General features: G+C 36.2%; 1 protein-coding gene across 1 annotated transcript; it reads left to right on the top strand.

The window, feature by feature from the left end:
• The first annotated feature begins 15982 nt into the window (after positions 1 to 15982).
• Positions 15983 to 17957, top strand: LOC113739214 (sugar transport protein 8-like). Its single transcript, XM_027266450.2, has 4 exons — positions 15983 to 16237; positions 16334 to 16486; positions 16964 to 17362; positions 17499 to 17957. The coding sequence occupies exons 1-4, from the start codon at positions 15983 to 15985 to the stop codon at positions 17955 to 17957; spliced, it is 1266 nt and encodes a 421-aa protein (XP_027122251.2).
• Positions 17958 to 18477: the final 520 nt, after the last annotated feature.

Genomic DNA, 18477 nt, shown 5'->3' with positions numbered 1-18477 from the left:
TTGATTTGGGTTGATTTATGGTGAAGCTTTATATTTATTTATGATTTTTCTATTTGCATTTGAAGTTGTCTTTGTGGCCATGTAAGATGAAGGGGAATGTTATAGAATGAGGCTAGTTAATGTAAATGAAGGTTAATAGCAAGAAATTTTTGTTTAGAAGGAAATTTGGAAAAGTGAGGGTGTCACACCCTTCAATTCTGTCCGGCCCTATTCACCATAGTTAGAGGCCGAATTAGCTTTGGCTTAAAACATAAAGGTTGTAGGTAATAACATTTTAGGATTTCTACAAAATTTCGGGTCAATCGGAGTAGTGTAGAGTGAGAAAAGTCAAAAATACCCGTGCTGCCCTAGTTTCATCCGAACTTGGGACTTGCTTCTGTAATTAGCTAATTTGGCTAGGAATACTTCTGAACTGGTTGTTGAGGTCTTCTGAAGAAATGTAGCCTGATGTCCTAGCTGTCTTTTGGCTTTGGAATCAATGGATTTGGACCTAGGTAGACTGAATTGTGGCTCATTAACCAGAACGTGGTTGGTCCCCCTGCTCTTACGATTCTGAACTAGTGTCTTGTATTTTTGACCTAGTTGCACTACAAACTGGACTGAGTGACCTTCTACATTGTTGTAGCCCTATCTCTTAGCTTCGAGACGGTGGGTCTTACACCCTAATCCAAAAATCGGAGTGCCTTTAGTGCCATTTCCGCAAAATGTTGTCAATCACTGTTTTATCTGAAAATGTTTCTAGCTTGCTTTTCGTAGTTATTGTTGTGTTTATATGATTTTAAGCCTAGTGAACGGCTTTTGGACATGAGATTATTCTATATGACATGTTGGGACTAATTTGAGAAAAATAATGAAGCCATTAATGGCTGGAAAAATAGGTAAACACAAGGGACATGCCGTCCGTTTATTTTCTTGTAAAATGAATAAGTTAAAGTGGTTTTTTTGAAATGTATTTTGTATCATATTGAACGTATTTCCTTGGAAGTGTCTTCGGGTTTTTGAATAAGGGTTCGAAGACTACATTTCTATTCGAACTCGTATATTGTCTTTTGGCAAGTAATGTGACCGTTTTATCTTTTGAAAACATGATACCTTTTTCGTTTCAAACTTCAAATATTCCTTAAGCCTTTCCAACCTATAAAGGTAGGAGTTCGGGTTATATCGGCCATAAGTGCATTGTTTCTAAGCAAGGTTTTAAGTGTGGAAGTTAAGGTATTTTGACCTCTTTTTCGCATGATTTTCATCAAGGCTTCGGTCATTTCTTGGCCACTTGAAGATATATGCTTTTGAATCACATACGCAATTCCGAAAGAATGTTTTCTTAGCTCTATTGGAATTTCGAATTGTTTGGAGTGAGTGTTTCCTCTTAGAGATTTTATAACCTTCTTGGTTTGGGTTGCATTAGGGTTATTCTTGTCTACGAATCCAAGTGCCCTCTTTACACTTTGAGGGTCTTTTATATGTTTACTCGCGAGTAGTCGGGTATTTGTTGTTTTCATCTAAATCATGTTAGATGGATTGTAATGTGGTCTTTATGTCATTTTAGGTTTTCTTGGTGATTGAGAAGTGGGCGTTGTTTTGCGTGTCTGGGTGAGTGTTCCTTATTTGTTATGTTTCCTGATTTTATGGCTTGTTTGAATGATTGATAACGTGTTAAACGCTTTCAATGACTGCTAAAATGATTTTCGAGGCGAGTGTGTACTTTACCGCACTTAGCCTAAATGATTGTGAAATTTTAATGATTGAGCGATTGAAATGTTAATTGTGCATGAATGTAGGCCTTCGGGCTGAACTGGCCATAGCCCCTTGTTACCGGTCGTCTCGAGCCAGTCGGACTCGGTCGAGCGATTAGGAACTTGGGTGAACGATCCGGTATACTCGAGTATTACCCTGTAGGTTGGTGGAGCCTGGCCAAAAGCCAGGGACGGGGTGAATGAAATGAATGAATGAATGAACGAGGGGTTTTACTTATACAAAATGCATTTTCAAATGATTGAAGGAAGGAGAATGGAAGGAGAATGAATGAATGAATGAATGAACGATTGGCTCCTTGTGAGCCCGTATCCTTTTAATGAATGTGTTTATCGCTTTATTGTACTTGTATCGTGAATTGTTGTTTACATGCATTTGTTTCTCTTGTTGCCTATGTGTACGGAACCTCACTGAGCTTTCCAGCTCATCCCTTTAGTTTTTGTTTTCCTTAGCAGGGGAAGACGTGCGAGGACGGAAGCTACGAATAGATTAGCCGTTGTAGTACTTTGGTTTCTTTTGTAAAGGTTCTCGCCCTAGTGCTTGGCACGGGCTGGTTGTATGGTGAATTGAGAACCTATATTTTGTCAGTTGTACTTCCATTGAGACAGTAATGTATATAAGTTCACGTTTAAGTTTGGAATTATTGTTATTCCGATTGTTTTGTGGATTTTCTTATCTTTTCTTATAGTGACTGACTGAGTCTCGGGGAGAGTTGGGCAGGCGGTCAGCCGATACCCTGGGGTACGCCCTAGGGAGAAGTGGGGCCGTTACAGTAATAATTTATTGAACCTGACCAGTGAAGGGGTACAGATCTGTTAGCTAAGTATAATGCTCAATTGAATCCCGGAGTAGTCAATGATAAGGAATGACGGGTATTTTACATACGTGCAAGCTAAAAAATACCGAATTACACCCGTTCACTGCAAGTATACAGATCAACTAGTAGTTTAGGGTATATATCGGGTCGATCCCACGAGGAAGAGTGAACAATTACCGGTACTACTAAAGCTTCTCTATTATTTAGACTATCAATGAATTATAACAAATTTAACCTACTGAAATTATACAAAATAACAAATAAAAAACAAATAAATGCTCCTTAGGTTGTGGTATCCCTAACTACTCATGCAAGTGCTATATTTAGATCATTGAGTACTACATCTAAGCTAATTATGGTGTAATTTCCTTAAACATGTGAAACCTACTTTCGTAGTGAATCAACTATACTCATAACTAATCCATACCTATTTTCATGGTTATGAAATTAGCTACAAGTTCATTTCTTCAATGAAATTACATGAAATGAATCACTAAAAACCACATAAGTGCACCTCTACTTCCGTGAGTGTACTCCCTATGTTTAGCACTTCTTGAACTAGTGTTAAATCTCAATTTTCATTGTAGAAACAACACCTTAGATAATCACAATCAATGGTACCAGATTAATCATGATTTCAAGAGCCAAAGTGCTAAATAACTTGCTCAAATACTAGCAATCAAATAGCCAAATAATAAACACTAACAATCATAGAAAGTTCAACCAAACCCAAGGTATAAACTTTAAAAACACATATTACACACAAAATCCAGAACTTGTATATTAACTAAACTTGGAATCAAATACAAAAGATAAAGAGTTTTGAAGGAATACAACCCTTGTCACATGAGCTTTCTTCCTTGCCTTCTTCATCCTCCATCTTCATCCTAATCTAGATAATAAACAAGAATGGAAAAGCTACACTACTCTATACTAAGCTAAACTAATACTAGGAAGATGAAAGAGCTACATTTCTGCAGACTCCAAGCTTCTCCCGTATGTCTCTCTATCTCTTACTCTATCATCCCCTCTTCTCTGCTATCTACTCCCCTCCTTCTTGCAATGAACTTGGCTCTTTTATGATGAAAGGTGGTCAAGAAATGAGGATTACATCTCCCTTTTACAGCTGGGAATGTTTCTCACATGTATAGCATCCCATGTGAGTTGGTGGAGGTGAAATTGAGTTTTCCGCGTAAAAAGCAGACTTCTCTGACCACAATCCGGCCAGGAATCCGGCCACAAATCCGGCCAAATTCCGGCCGGATTGCTACAGTAAATCTGGGCTGCTACAGTGATCCGAGCTGCTACAGTACCTCGGATCCACTAACCCAGAAACAGCCGAGGGTTCGGATGAATAGTGGATCCGAGTGTGGATCACTTGCTCTGTTTTTTGCCCAACTTCAACCGAACCTTTCGTGATGATAAAAGCTGATTTAGCTCTTGACCAAAACATGAAACTTGTAGCTCTTTGAGTTAGCTTTCCAATGCATCAAGAATCACCTCATTTAGATCTGTGTAGGCTGAGAAATGACCAAAATACCCTTGCCTGTTCATTGCCCTGTTTCAGCTTCGACCAACAGAAATTAGCTAATGTATTTCGGCTTTTTGATTTTGAAAACCTTCAAACTGGATTTAGATGTCTTCACCAAAGTTGTAGATCTTTCTCTTATCTTCAAATTGGTTCAAGAATCATCTCAATCCGATCATTGTAGCTCAAGTTATAGCCGAAATACGAAAATGTGTCAAAACTGTCAAAATACACAAAATCCCACTAAAAAATGATAAAAACCTCATTTAATCACTTAAAAGCATTTTTCACCAATTATAGCCAAAATGATTCATATTCTTCCAATAATATAACCAAAGTGACTAAAAATAGTATAAAATATCATACAATTATTACGTAAATTAGTCACTTATCAAACTCCCCCACACTTAAATCATTGCTTGTCCTCAAGCAATTCACACATAATCAAATGCAATGATTCAAGAGGTGAAACAATATATGCACTCTGTCCAATTTAATTCCTCAAGACTTGAAAAATAATCATTGTACAATTATTCAATTTACACTAAATACTCATAATATCAAGTAAAGGAAAGATAATTATACCCTAAATTCAACAAGTTAAACTTAATCTCTTACCCTAACTTAATTTTACAAATAAGCAAATCACATAGTCAATTTATAGCTTTCCTCCTCCTTATAATCATCTTTTTCTCAAAATTCTATAACTAAGAGGGATTTATTCACACAAATTTTACTTAAATAGTGAGAATGCCTTTTTACCCGAAAATCGACACTTTTAAGTGAAGATCCCCGGTTACTCAACATTTCACTTATTCAAGTTGCTAATGCATACTCTTAATTCAAGTACCTTTTTACGCGAATGTCGACATTTGTAGATGCCAACCCCCGGTTACTCGGTACGAGAATCATTGGAGTAGAACAATTTTTATTTACTTTCTTTTCTTTTCTCTTTTTTTTTCTTCTTTTTTTTTCTACTTTTTTTTTCTTTTTCAGAAATAAAGGACAATAAATAGATATTCCCTCTTAGAAAATATATAAGAATAATCAAAGGAGGAATATAACCTTTATCGACTATATCAATCACTTACTTGCAAAATTAAGTAAAGAGAAGAAATCTCATTAAACATGTAAAATTATAGGCATAATTTTCCTCACTTTACCGAATATACTTTCTAAAATGTAAAAATTCTAATTGCATAATACTATTTCCAAGTTAAATGAGGACTAAACCTTCCAAAATACATATAACATTTCAACAATTGAAAGAATTAAACACTTAAGGTTGGAACAAATTGGCCCTTTTTGAATGAAAATGCAAGAATTTGAAGAACTTTTGGGCCATAGTGAAATATTGGAAAAGTTTTAGAAAAAATTTTGACGGAGTTTCCCCATATAAATGGATGAAAACTTCCTGCCAACAAACCCAATTTCAAGCAAATTATCCACATGGCAAATAATTCAAACATAATTCCAACATTTCTAAGCATTTAAATCACCAAAATATCATCACATGGCAAGTAAATGCAAGTTCAATACTTTCCTCCCCCACACTTAAACTTCACATTGTCCTCAATATGAGAAAAGGAAAATAAATGAAGAGTAAAAGAAAATACTGCTCAATTGAACTTGCGTAATCCGAATCCATGTCCAAGTGATGAATTTCCAACCATATTTGAGAAAGAATGGAGAGTTCACTTGTTGCACCCTGAAAAAGACAAAATAAAAACAAATAAATTTCTTAAAAATAAAAGGTTGCAATCAACAAAAAGAAAACATGCAAGTCAAGGAAAAAGGAAAGATGATCAACCATGTGGAACCATACAATGTTCAAGGGATAAAAACATGAAATGAGCTAATCCTTGCTAATCAAATATATGCATTAGTATCCAAAGCAAAGGGAAGCTAATTTCACACAAAAAATCCACAATCATGAACAAAATAAGTTCCATTTATACATTTTGTCATCAATGATCAAATCCCCGCAAGTACAAAAGTAATCTCAAAATGGAGGCAAATACACCGAACCAAAATATAAATGACCTTCGTGAGAATTCATGAAATACTAAAAACTATTGAACCACAAAAATTGTAAGTGCATTTATGAATTTCATCAATTAAGGTCATCTTCAATTCACCTCTTCTTTTAGAATTATCTAAGAATTCACGAAATCATTCAATCAAGCACCTTTTCATTCATTAGATAATCTAAATTACTCACATAAATATAAAAAAACTCCCACTAAGCTAATTAAAATGCTACATTTGGCTACTTAATATGCAACTTTGTCCCCAAGCCAAATTAAGTATAAAACTAGCAAGAATTCACCAAATAAGTACAATAAATGCAAATCACAAAATATAGTTATCACTAACAATCACCAATAGCATCAATAAGCTCAAATAAATGCACCTAACTTCACATATTAAAAATTACCTAAAAATAGAAAATATTCATTCATGGCAAAATTCAAATAACAAAGTTAGGTGAAGAATTGTTACCTCAAGGTGGTTTGGTGATGTTTAGAGATGAATATGATGTGAAAACCCCCAAGAAACTTACTCCAATTTAACCTCAATTGAGTGATTTCAAGAAGGTAGAACCCTAACTAATGGTAAGCTTGAAACCACTTTAGAGTTGTTTTTGAAAGAATATGAACTATGAAATTCACTCTAGAGGATGGGAGAAAGTGATTTGGTGAAGGTTATTTGAAGACTAAATGGTGAAAAGTGGTGTTTTACTGAGTGGTGTGTGTTTGAGGTGTTAGTGTGTGAGTTGGGTTGAAGAAGAAGGGAGAAAAATTGTGAGGAATCCGTGAAACGGATTCATCTTACGCTGGTTACTGTTCACAATCCGGCCAGAAATTGGAGGGATTCGTGGAGGGATTGCTGGAGGGATTCTGGGCAGAAATTTTTTTTTTTTTTTTTTTTTTACTGTTGCATATCCGGCCGGATTATTGGCCGGATTTGCTACAGTGGTTTTTTTTTTTACAATCCGGCCAGTTTTTGGCCGGATTTCAGGCCGGATATTCGGCCGGATTCTGTCCAGAATGCTCGAAAAAATTTTCTTTTCTCCCCTGACTATCCGGCCTTCAATCCGGCCAACATTTGGCCGGATTTATGGCCGGATTTGCTGCAGAAAAAGCTGTTTTCTGCAGTTTTTCCTCCAAATTTGCTTGGCCAACCTTCCACATTCAACCTACTTCATGTTCTTTGAATAAAATTCAAATTTAACATAATCATGCATGAATATAACTTAAACATGAAACACTTTAAATGCATGAAATGCAGCAATTGAACATGAAAACTCCCTTTTTGCCTTAATATAAACACCTTTGCAATTGAGATCATTTGCATGAACTCTTGTCATTGCCACCTACAAAACACACAAAAACATTAATCGAACAACTAAAACTTACTAAAAACAAGCCAACATGAAGAAAAGTGGAGTTGAAAAGTGATCCAAGCCTTCGTTTTTAAAAGGATCCGAGGTCGTTTTTGAAAGGATCCGAGGTCGGATCATGATAAGTGAGCTCGGATCAAGAAGCTCGAATTTTTTCTGATTGCAGAAGTGGATCCGAGGCCTTGGATCCATATGGATCCGAGCTCGGATCAAGAAGCTCGAAGTTTTTCTCTGATTGCAGAAGTGGATCCGAGGCCTTGGATCCATATGGATCCGAGGCCTTGGATCCATTGAATCTGCACTTATTGCAGAATTTTTGCAATTTTCAGTTTGACCTCAATTCTTCAAAATACACCCTAGATCATTTCTATGTCAAAATAAACCATTCACGCACATGTAAAATGATCTAAACATGCATTCTAAACCTCTTTAATGCATCAAAATTCATAATTACTGAATTTGAGGTATTGAGATCTTTGATCAAACTTCGCCTTTTTCACCTCATTTGGTCACTTTTCCAAAACCTACAAATGAAAAACAACAAAATTACTCAAACTTATACTTTAAACATAAAATCACTCCAAAGTAAAATGAACTTAAACAAACATTGGGTTGCCTCCCAATAAGCGCTTCTTTAAAGTCAATAGCTTGACTATTTCTCCTCATTTTTTCAAGGAGGCTTTGTTAGCGAATAATCCACCATTTGTGGTCGTGGTGGATCATTAAATGGTGACTTTATAGCAAAAGCCACAAGATCTAATGATGTGAGAAATGGAAGTGACTTACCTATCCCAAGTGTTTCATAGATATTACCTTGAATATACACCACTTGAGAACTTACCAAAGGGAATGCCATGAGAGTATCTTGAGCAGGCATATCTTTAAAACCTGTACTTTTTATACACTCCTCAAGAGGGGTGAAAATTGAGCCATTAAAACTCACCTCTTGAGGTTCAAAGTTAGTTCCAAAGATATTATTATGTGAAATGGATATTTGCTCATTAAAACACTCTTGAGATTCATCATTTTCATCAAAATGCAACCCATTTTCACATACAACATTCCCACCATTCATGCTAGGATCATTTTGCACATTATTAGAGGAAATAACTTCACACAATGCACTCAATTGCTCATGTATTCGACCAAAGTGAGAAGCTAATTCATCTATTTTTTCCTCAATCCTATCAAAACGATCGGAAGTTGCATTTGCTAGCTTTTCTAATGCTAAATCAAATTGATTAGAAAAATTTTCTACAGCTAGCTCCCAAGATGCATTAGAATCATTAGCTAATGGTTCACTTTCTAACTCCCAAGGCAGAGGTGCATTAGCTAACTTCTCTATTGCCAACTCCCAAGATGGTTTTGATTCATATTGGACACTTTCAGGTTGGTGATCATAAAAATATGAATTATCACTATAAGTACATTGATTATTCCAACCATAAGCAGGAAAATTGCTCCAATTAGCACTATATCGATCAAAACAGGGATTGTAATGCTCTAATTCATCATAATAATCCACATTTTGTACTTGCATACATGTATTAGTAGCATGATAACCTCCACACAAGTCACAAATCACATGATAAGAATTAAAAGCATTAACATTCCTCCCTTGCTCAATTTCATGCATAATTGTGTCCATTTGAACTTGTAACATGATTACATCAACTTTTTCCTTTAAACACTTCAAACCATCTTCAAAAGACATACATTCAGTAAATTCTTGGTTACCTCTGTTGAAGGAGCTTTGCACTTGGTAACCATCCATTGCCAATCTTCCACTTCTCAAGCTTTGTCCTCCAAATTGACCTACCCTTCTCATTACCTAAAATTGCTTTTAAACAACCTCAAGAGCAAAATTAGTAAGAAAAATAGGTGATAAAACACATGCACATATAAAACACAGAAAATAACATTCACAGTATAACTAATAATATGTCTAAACTAATAAAGTTGCTCTTCACACTGATATTGCCAAATCTTCCCCGGCAACGGCGCCAAAAACTTGACGGGTATTTTACATACGTGCAAGCTAAAAAATACCGAATTACACCCGTTCACTGCAAGTATACAGATCAACTAGTAGTTTAGGGTATATATCGGGTCGATCCCACGAGAAAAAGTGAACAATTACCGGTACTACTAAAGCTTCTCTATTATTTAGACTATCAATGAATTATAACAAATTTAACCTACTGAAATTATACAAAATAACAAATAAAAAACAAATAAATGCTCCTTAGGTTGTGGTATCCCTAACTACTCATGCAAGTGCTATATTTAGATCATTGAGTACTACATCTAAGCTAATTATGGTGTAATTTCCTTAAACATGTGAAACCTACTTTCGTAGTGAATCAACTATACTCATAACTAATCCATACCTATTTTCATGGTTATGAAATTAGCTACAAGTTCATTTCTTCAATGAAATTACATGAAATGAATCACTAAAAACCACATAAGTGCATCTCTACTTCCGTGAGTGTACTCCCTATGTTTAGCACTTCTTGAACTAGTGTTAAATCTCAATTTTCATTGCAGAAACAACACCTTAGATAATCACAATCAATGGTACCAGATTAATCATGATTTCAAGAGCCAAAGTGCTAAATAACTTGCTCAAATACTAGCAGTCAAATAACCAAATAATAAACACTAACAATTATAGAAAGTTCAACCAAACCCAAGGTATAAACTTTAGAAGCACATAATGAACACAAAATCCAGAACTTGTATATTAACTAAACTTGGAATCAAATACAAAAGATAAAGAGTTTTGAAGGAATACAACCCTTGTCACATGAGCTTTCTTCCTTGCCTTCTTCATCCTCCATCTTCATCCTAATCTAGATAATAAACAAGAATGGAAAAGCTACACTACTCTATACTAAGCTAAACTAATACTAGGAAGATGAAAGAGCTACATTTTTGCAGACTCCAAGCTTCTCCCGTATGTCTCTCTATCTCTTACTCTATCATCCCCTCTTCTCTGCTATCTATTCCCCTCCTTCTTGCAATGAATTTGGCTCTTTTATGATGAAAGGTGGTCAAGAAATGAGGATTACATCTCCCTTTTACAGCTGGGAATGTTTCTCACATGTATAGCATCCCATGTGAGTTGGTGGAGGTGAAATTGAGTTTTCCGCGTAAAAAGCAGACTTCTCTGACCACAATCCGGCCAGGAATCCGGCCACAAATCCGGCCAAATTCCGGCCGGATTGCTACAGTAAATCTGGGCTGCTACAGTGATCCGAGCTGCTACAGTACCTCGGATCCACTAACCCAGAAACAGCCGAGGGTTCGGATGAATAGTGGATCCGAGTGTGGATCACTTGCTCTGTTTTTGGCCCAACTTCAACCGAACTTTTCTTGATAATAAAAGCTGATTTAGCTCTTGACCAAAACATGAAACTTGTAGCTCTTTGAGTTAGATTTCCAATGCATCAAGAATCACCTCATTTGGATCTGTGTAGGCTGAGAAATGACCAAAATACCCTTGCCTGCTCATTGCCCTGTTTCAGCTTCGACCAACAGAAATTAGCTAATGTAATTCGGCTTTTTGATTTTGAAAACCTTCAAACTGGATTTAGATGTCTTCACCAAAGTTGTAGATCTATCTCTTATCCTCAAATTGGTTCAAGAATCATCTCAATCCGATCATTGTAGCTTAAGTTATAGCCGAAATACGAAAATGTGTCAAAACTGTCAAAATACACAAAATCCCACTAAAAAATGATAAAAACCTCATTTAATCACTTAAAAGCATTTTTCACCAATTATAGCCAAAATGATTCATATTCTTCCAATAATATAACCAAAGTGACTAAAAATAATATAAAATATCATACAATTATTACGTAAATTAGTCACTTATCAAGGAATTTCGAGGACGAAATTCTTTTAAGGGGGAGAGAGTGTGAGAACCCATAAATTCCTCTTAATAATTTTCCTAGGGTTTATCCCCTTTAATGGCATGTTTTCTGCATTTTCTGGCTTAGGAAAAAAATTTTCCTGGTGAATATTATGAGTAATTATGTTTTTAGATGATTTTTCTAGTATTGGAGAGTTTTTGAAAAATTAAGGATATATATCGGACGTGGAACCCACTAGTGCGAAAAGTTCGGAAAAATTCGGCCAATTAGGTTAAATTTCGGATACTGGTTGAAATTTATCGGGTGTTAAGAGATAAGTAGAGGATGCGAAGTGATTGATGTGAGAGGAAAAGAAAGGGATAGGAATGCATTTAATGAAGTGACAAGTGTCACTCTTCCATTGGTTGGACTTGGTGGACAACTATTCACCTTTTGACTTTTTTTGACTAATTGATTAAATACCCCAAAAATCACCAAAAATTCACTCTTTTCCTCTCCTTGTTGGTCGGCTCTCTCTCTCTAGCAAAGGAAGGAAGAAAACTCTTCAAAGGTTGGCATCCATCTAGCTCAAATCATCCCAAGCAATCCCTTAAACTTGTTTCTACTCCATAAAACCTCTTCATTTGGTGTTGTTTAGTGGTTTGGTGAAGTGTTTGGAGGAGCTAAGGTGTCCTAAAACTCTCCCTCTCTTGTTCACTAGGTGAGTGGTGATTGAACTTCTTCCTACACTTAATGAAGCTTAAGTTATGCCTAGTGGGAGCTAAAGTGCTGAAATTTGTGGTTTATTTCTTGGTTTGAGATGAATTGGTGAAGTTTTTAATTTATTGATGATTTTTCTGGTTTAATTTGATCATGATGTTGTGGCTGTTCATGATGGTTGGAAATGATGTTTAATAACTCTAGTAGGTGTAAATGATTGGTAATTGCAACCAATTTTGGGTTTGGAAGAAATCTGGAAAATTAGGGTTCCTTGGTTCTTCATTCTGTCCGAAATTTTAGGTCATAGATAGAGGCTGAATTGGCCTTAGCTCAAAACATGAAAGTTGTAGGGAATAACATTTTAGAGGTGCTTACAAAAGTTCAAGTCAATCGGATTAGTGTGGAATGAGATAAGTCGAAATTACTATTGCTGTTCTGGTTTTACCCGAAATTGAGATTTGCGACTGTAATTGGGTGTTTTGGTCTGAATTGATTCCGAATTGGTTGTTGAGGCCTTCTGATGAAATTTATCCCTGTTTCTTAGATTTCAGTTGGTTTTGGAATTTCTGGATTTGGACTTGTAGAGCCTGAGTTATGATGTTTCCGCTAGAATGCGTTTTGGTGAATCTGTTTTACGTTTTTGATGTGGTATCTTGCATTTTTGACCTATTTGCACTCAAAACTGGGTTGAGTGACCTTCTGTGATGTTGTAGCCCTATCTTTTAGCTTCGAAATCATGGGTCTTACACCTTCATCCGATAATCATAGGGCATTTGGTACCGTTACCGTAAAAAAAGAAGTCAAAAACTGTTTTTTCAGGGCCAAAGCTAATTGCAATTCCGAATTTTCTGGTTTTCTCTAATGATTGTATATGCTTATGGAACCCTATTGGGGTCATATTTGGCATTGATTTATGATTAGTTATCGAGTCTCATTGTACTTTTTTGTATGTTTTAAGGCTTACTTTTATTCCGGTCATTTCCTAGTTAACTTTTACTTTGAGCCTAGTGAATGGCTTTTGGAAATGAGGTGAATTTTGTGTGAGATGTTGGACTGATTCGAGGAAATAATGAAGCCTTAATGGCTGGAAAAGTAAGAAATTTAGGGGAAGTGCTGCCCGATTTTCTAGGCCGTTTGGTTCTTTTAAGTTGGATTTGCCTTTTGGCAGAAATAAAAGGGCTTTTGGGTTGTTGAACCTAGGTCTTTATGCTATCTTTTTGTTCCCAAAAATCATGTTTTGTACCCTTGCATTAGTAATTATTTGGCGAGGCATACGACTAGTAGTCGAGCCTCATGTGCATTTTGTTTACTCGATTATGGATGTGAAACCTTCAATTGGTTTATTTTGGTTATTTTAGGATTTCTTGGCGATTAAGGCCAATCTGAAGTGAAACTTTTCGAAATTGAGCCTGTGAGTGTACCACTCCCCTCCATTGCTGTTTAACTTGATTTCTGCTCTGCAATCTGTTTATTTGTTTGAGACGAGTGTGTACTTTATCACACTCGTTCTCTTGTCTGTTCATATGCCAATTTACTATGCAAAATTAGAATCTGTTATCTGTGTCTGCATCTGTTCGGATTTCTATGACCTATGAGCTCAGTCCTGTGGCTAAGTTATTCGAGTCGGGCCGGCAAGGGTCTGGACGATTAGATAACGAACCACGGTAGTCTGTTCGGAAATTTTGGGTATTGAGACCCTTGATTCCGGGTATACTCGAGTATTACCATTTTGTTCGTTTGAGGTGAGCGGGCCCGGTAAAGGGGTGTTTGGTGGACGGAATTCGGTGCGAAGTGGGTCTACGGACGCGTTGGTTCTATATGACGGAGAGTCAACCGGTTTGGATCAAGTACTGCGCTGGAAATTTGGCTCCTGAGAGCCACCTGTATCCTTCCTATGTGAATCATTAGTTACTTTACTTTACATCTGGCATGTGTATCTGATTTGTTAAATGTGAAATGTCATGATTTTTCTGCTATATGTTTGGTACCTCATTGAGCGCAAACTCACCCCTTTCTGTTCCTTTTGTTTTCCTTACAGGAAAATAAATACTTTTGGACTGGATTTGACAAATGGCTGCCAAATTGAGCTAGTTGAACATATCTTTTGTATAGCTCATGTATTAAAATCTTAAATGTACTTTTGGGAACTGTTTTCCTTTTGATTTGGCAAACCAGACATGTATCCACTTTTGAATACTTTTGTATGCCACTTTGGCTTATAAATGCTAAGTTTCAAGATGGGAATGTTTGCTTGTTATTTGGTTGGATTCTGACGGGTCGGTTACTATTCATAGCCGACTTCGATTTTTTTATTTTTTTATTTTTTTTTACCCGCGTTGGTAAGTTTCGGGATGTATTAGCTCATTCTATACCAAACCGTTAGTCCTGGCGAGAGTTGGGCAGGCGACCCGCCGAATCCTCTGGTTTGCCTTAGGGGGAGGTGGGGCCGTCACACAGTGACTTGCGGCTGCACTAAACAAACCGAAGGGAAGAATCCGCAAGTGCATTAAACAAACTGAAGGACTTGCGGCTGCACTAAACAGAAGATGGGCTTTTGTACCGAAGCCAGCCATAGGGAAAAAAATTGAAGGAAAAATTAGAAGCATGTAAAGTCCAGCTTTGGCCCAAGTAATTAAGAGATTAGACTCCTAATCTTAAACCCAAGCATCAGTCAACAGGTCCGCATCTTCTTTCAAAATAACTTATCAATTTTAATTTTTTTTAATTTAGCATTCAGATATGATATTTAGGTATTTGTAAATTTAAGTAATGCTTTTTGACATTTTTTACATATTATTAAGTATATGATTAATTTGTATTAGTAGTCTCTTATCTAAATTTTAGTTAGAAAATATGTAGTGATTATTTGGATACATTTTAATGATCATAAATGTAATTTATTTATTTTCATGTATCTCAATTATGTTGGTTAAAATGATTTTAGGCAAATTAATTAGAAAAAGTAAAAAAAAAAAAAAAAGAGTTGGTTGCAGTTAGTTAAACAAAAAATTGAATTGGGCAAATTGTCAAAGTATAAATTACCTGGCATAATTAAACTTGATTAGAAAAAATTTAATATATTTAGATAATAAAAAAAATTTATTATTATCGAAATAATGCAAATTACCTTGCATAATTAAACTTGATTAGAAAAAATTTAATATATTTATATAATAAAAAAATAATTTTATTATTATCTAAATAATGCATATTACCTTGCATAATTAAACTTGATTAGAAAAAATTTAATATATTTAGATAATAAAAAATTTATTATTATCTAAATAATGCATATTGATTTGCATAATTAAACTTGATTAGAAAAAATTTAATATACTTAGATAATTTTATTATTATCTAAATAATGCATCATACCGTAGGTATTTAGTAAATTTAAGTTGATAATTGTGCTTTTTATGGTATTTTATATTTTTAGTAATTTTTTCAGACTTTTTGAAAATTTTTATATACTATAATGTATGTATCACCCGATATTCATCCGATATGCCGCGACGGATGTAGAACAACCGAGACTGCGACGCGACCGAGATCCGCGACGGCGAACCATGCTTACAAGCATTGTTTTGGTTGAAAATGAACTAGCTTAATTTTTACATATTCCTCTATTGAATATATCACCATACAATCTACTACAAAGCCTTGGGTTTACACATAATAAATATATCACCTTATTCCTCTAATGAATCTTCTTTTCTATGAAAAAATTGACATTTTGATTATTTACATGATATGAAGTTTTTAGGAATTAATGATTGTTGTCAATCCTGATTATAAGTGTCATGTCCAACTTTTCTTAGACATGAAGCGGTTGATTTTCAGGAGGCATTTTCAACATACCAATTTTCTTGAAAAGATTTCCAAAAGTCAGAAGAAAGATAAACATGGCAAAGAGAACAAACTTATGCACTTATGCAGATTTTAAATCTCTAATGATTTTATCAATCATCCCCCTTGGTGCTTCAATATCAGTGCTGCCAGCACATGTATTATCCAATCGATGGGGGAGGAAGCCAGTGCTCAGGATAGGACTCATACTGCTTTCAGTGGGATCAGGTCTCTTTTCTTGGCTTCCACTTGCATTTTTGGGGATTGTGGGTTTGATTATGAGTGGTCTTGGTGGCGGCATTACAAATCAGGTACAATAATATTATGAGGAGTACAATTGATTATTTGATTTGTTTGAAGATTTTTTGGATTTCACTAATGTAACTTGTTATGTTTATCAATTGCAGGTCATTCCCATTATATGCTCTGAGTTAGCCCCAGAAGAGAACCTAAGTGTCTTATATGGATACCAAAGTTTGGGTGGTTTTATTGTCTTGGGGATCTATCTCATTGCATCCTACTCACCTAAATGGGTCTGGAGAGTTCCATTTGGCATCATGGTTCGAAGTCTCGGCCGAGACCGAGACGACTCGGCTGAATCGTCACCGTCTCGGCCCCTACCGTGACGAAACGATACCGAGATACTTTACTCGTCGAGAAATCGGCTGAGACGTTATCGCGACGGATTGACTCGGCCGAGTCACACCGAGTCACTCCGAGTTATCCCGTGTTAAGATGAGAAATCGGTCGAGTTACATCGTGACGGATTGACTCGGCCATTTCTTTTGCTATTTTTTATTATTTTTATTTAGCATACTTTTTTTATATTATTAATAATTTTTAGAATATTAAATATTTTAAAATTTGCGTCTCACCGAGACCGCGACCGATATACTGAAACCAATGTGGAACGTTTCGGGCCGCGACCGTGACCGCGACTGCGACTTTGAACCATGTTTGGCATCCTCTGTTTCCTCGCTGTGGTCTTGCTAGTTATCTCATTTTTTATTGATGAAAGTCCACGATGCCTAATTCAGCAAGACAAAGTGCAAGCTGCTCGACATGTTTTCACAAAGTATAGGGATCCGAGGAAGACCATTGTTGATGTGGAATTTGCTGAGCTTGAAAAAGCCATAGAGGATGAGAAAAAGATAAGTGCGGTCAAAGATTTGCTAAGTCCTCAAAACAGAGCTACTTTGATCATCAAGGCAGTAGCAGAACTGGTGCCTCAATTGTTAGGAGCATCTTCTCTAATGTTCTTCGGGCCATTGGCTTCAACATCAGTCTCTTCTAACTCACATATCCTATTCATCACATCAGCCGGGGCTGGATTGTGGGGTTTCCTCATGACACTGTTTGTTTCTTTCTTTCTACTCAAGAGATGTGGACGAAGAAGGGTGGCCATTGGTTCTTCTTTCCTTACATTATTATCACAGGTTTCACTTCTTACCTTTCTCCCCTTTTGATTCAAAATTTGACATTCATCCTCCTTTTATGATTTTACACTTAAGGGTTCACCATATAGACATGCAATAATTTCTTGGTTTATTAGTACTTTTCTAATTGTTGCAGATCTCCTTGTGGGTAGTCTTACACTTCTTTGCAAATTCACACAGCGATTTCACAAAGCCTGTTGCCTATAATATGATAGGAGCAATAGCTCTGAACTATGCTGGCTTCAATATGCTAACCAACCCATATGGCTGGATCAAGAGCTCAATAGGGGGATCTGGTGGAGCACTAGCAGACGCTTGGTTGAAGAGTCTTGGCCCTTTCACGATGGTTATCATGAATGTGGCATTAATCCATATGTTTTGTACAATCGAGGCCTTTGTTTATCTGTTCACAGGTTTCTTTGCAGCTTTTGCTACTTCCTTTGTATACATTTTAGTGCCGGAGGCCTCTCAAATTGGAACATATAACATGACGAGGCTTGTCTGGATGCGGCATTGGTTTTGGAAAAAGTTTATAAAGGAAGGAGACTCAAAATTCGTAAAGGAAGGAGACTCACGCTCGAAGCAGAGAGTATAGTGTTGATAGTTGTTATTAAGGCATGACATTAATAATAACCTGAATCTTTGTTGAATCAAAGCTATATGTAGCTCCAACACAGCACTTTTAGAGGGTAAATACAAGGTAACAATCGGTAAATATTCTAGGAGGTTCTTTGCTCTGAAGAAAAATGTCTAAATATTCTAGGAGGTTCTTTGCTCCTAAGTAAAATGTCTTACTCTTTAGATGTCTTCTACTGGATTTGATTAAAAAGGCCATTTTGCCTCCAGCTCTCAGCTCAACTTCTGATAAAAATTAAAACTCTCTCTGCGCTTCCCCCCCCCCCCCCCCCCCCCAAAAAAACAAAAAAATCCTCCCTTGCTTTTCCCAATTGCTAAGCTGCTCGCAGATGCATGGAGAAGGTTGCAGCTTTGCTCCCATCTTCTTTTTGCTTCATTTCTATTCCCCTAGGAAAGTACACAACCTATACTAATAGACTTCAGCTTGAGCAACCCAACAGCACATTCTTACACCTCAAAAAAAAAAAAAGGGAAGCATG

This window comes from Coffea arabica, chromosome 4c (genome assembly GCF_036785885.1).
Source record: "Coffea arabica cultivar ET-39 chromosome 4c, Coffea Arabica ET-39 HiFi, whole genome shotgun sequence".
NCBI lineage: Eukaryota > Viridiplantae > Streptophyta > Magnoliopsida > Gentianales > Rubiaceae > Coffea > Coffea arabica.
Note: the sequence above shows the minus strand (reverse complement) of the source record. Positions and strands in the feature narration are given on the sequence as shown.

What these genes read in the sequence shown, in the direction of transcription:
- LOC113739214 (XM_027266450.2), top strand. Translation starts at nt 15,983, where the DNA reads ATGGCAAAGAGAACAAACTTATGCACTTATGCAGATTTTAAATCTCTA. An exon ending in GTGGCGGCATTACAAATCAG is followed by an intron (nt 16,238 to 16,333) that starts GTACAATAATAT and finishes TATCAATTGCAG; the next exon opens with GTCATTCCCATTATATGCTC. An exon ending in GAGTTCCATTTGGCATCATG is followed by an intron (nt 16,487 to 16,963) that starts GTTCGAAGTCTC and finishes TGCCTAATTCAG; the next exon opens with CAAGACAAAGTGCAAGCTGC.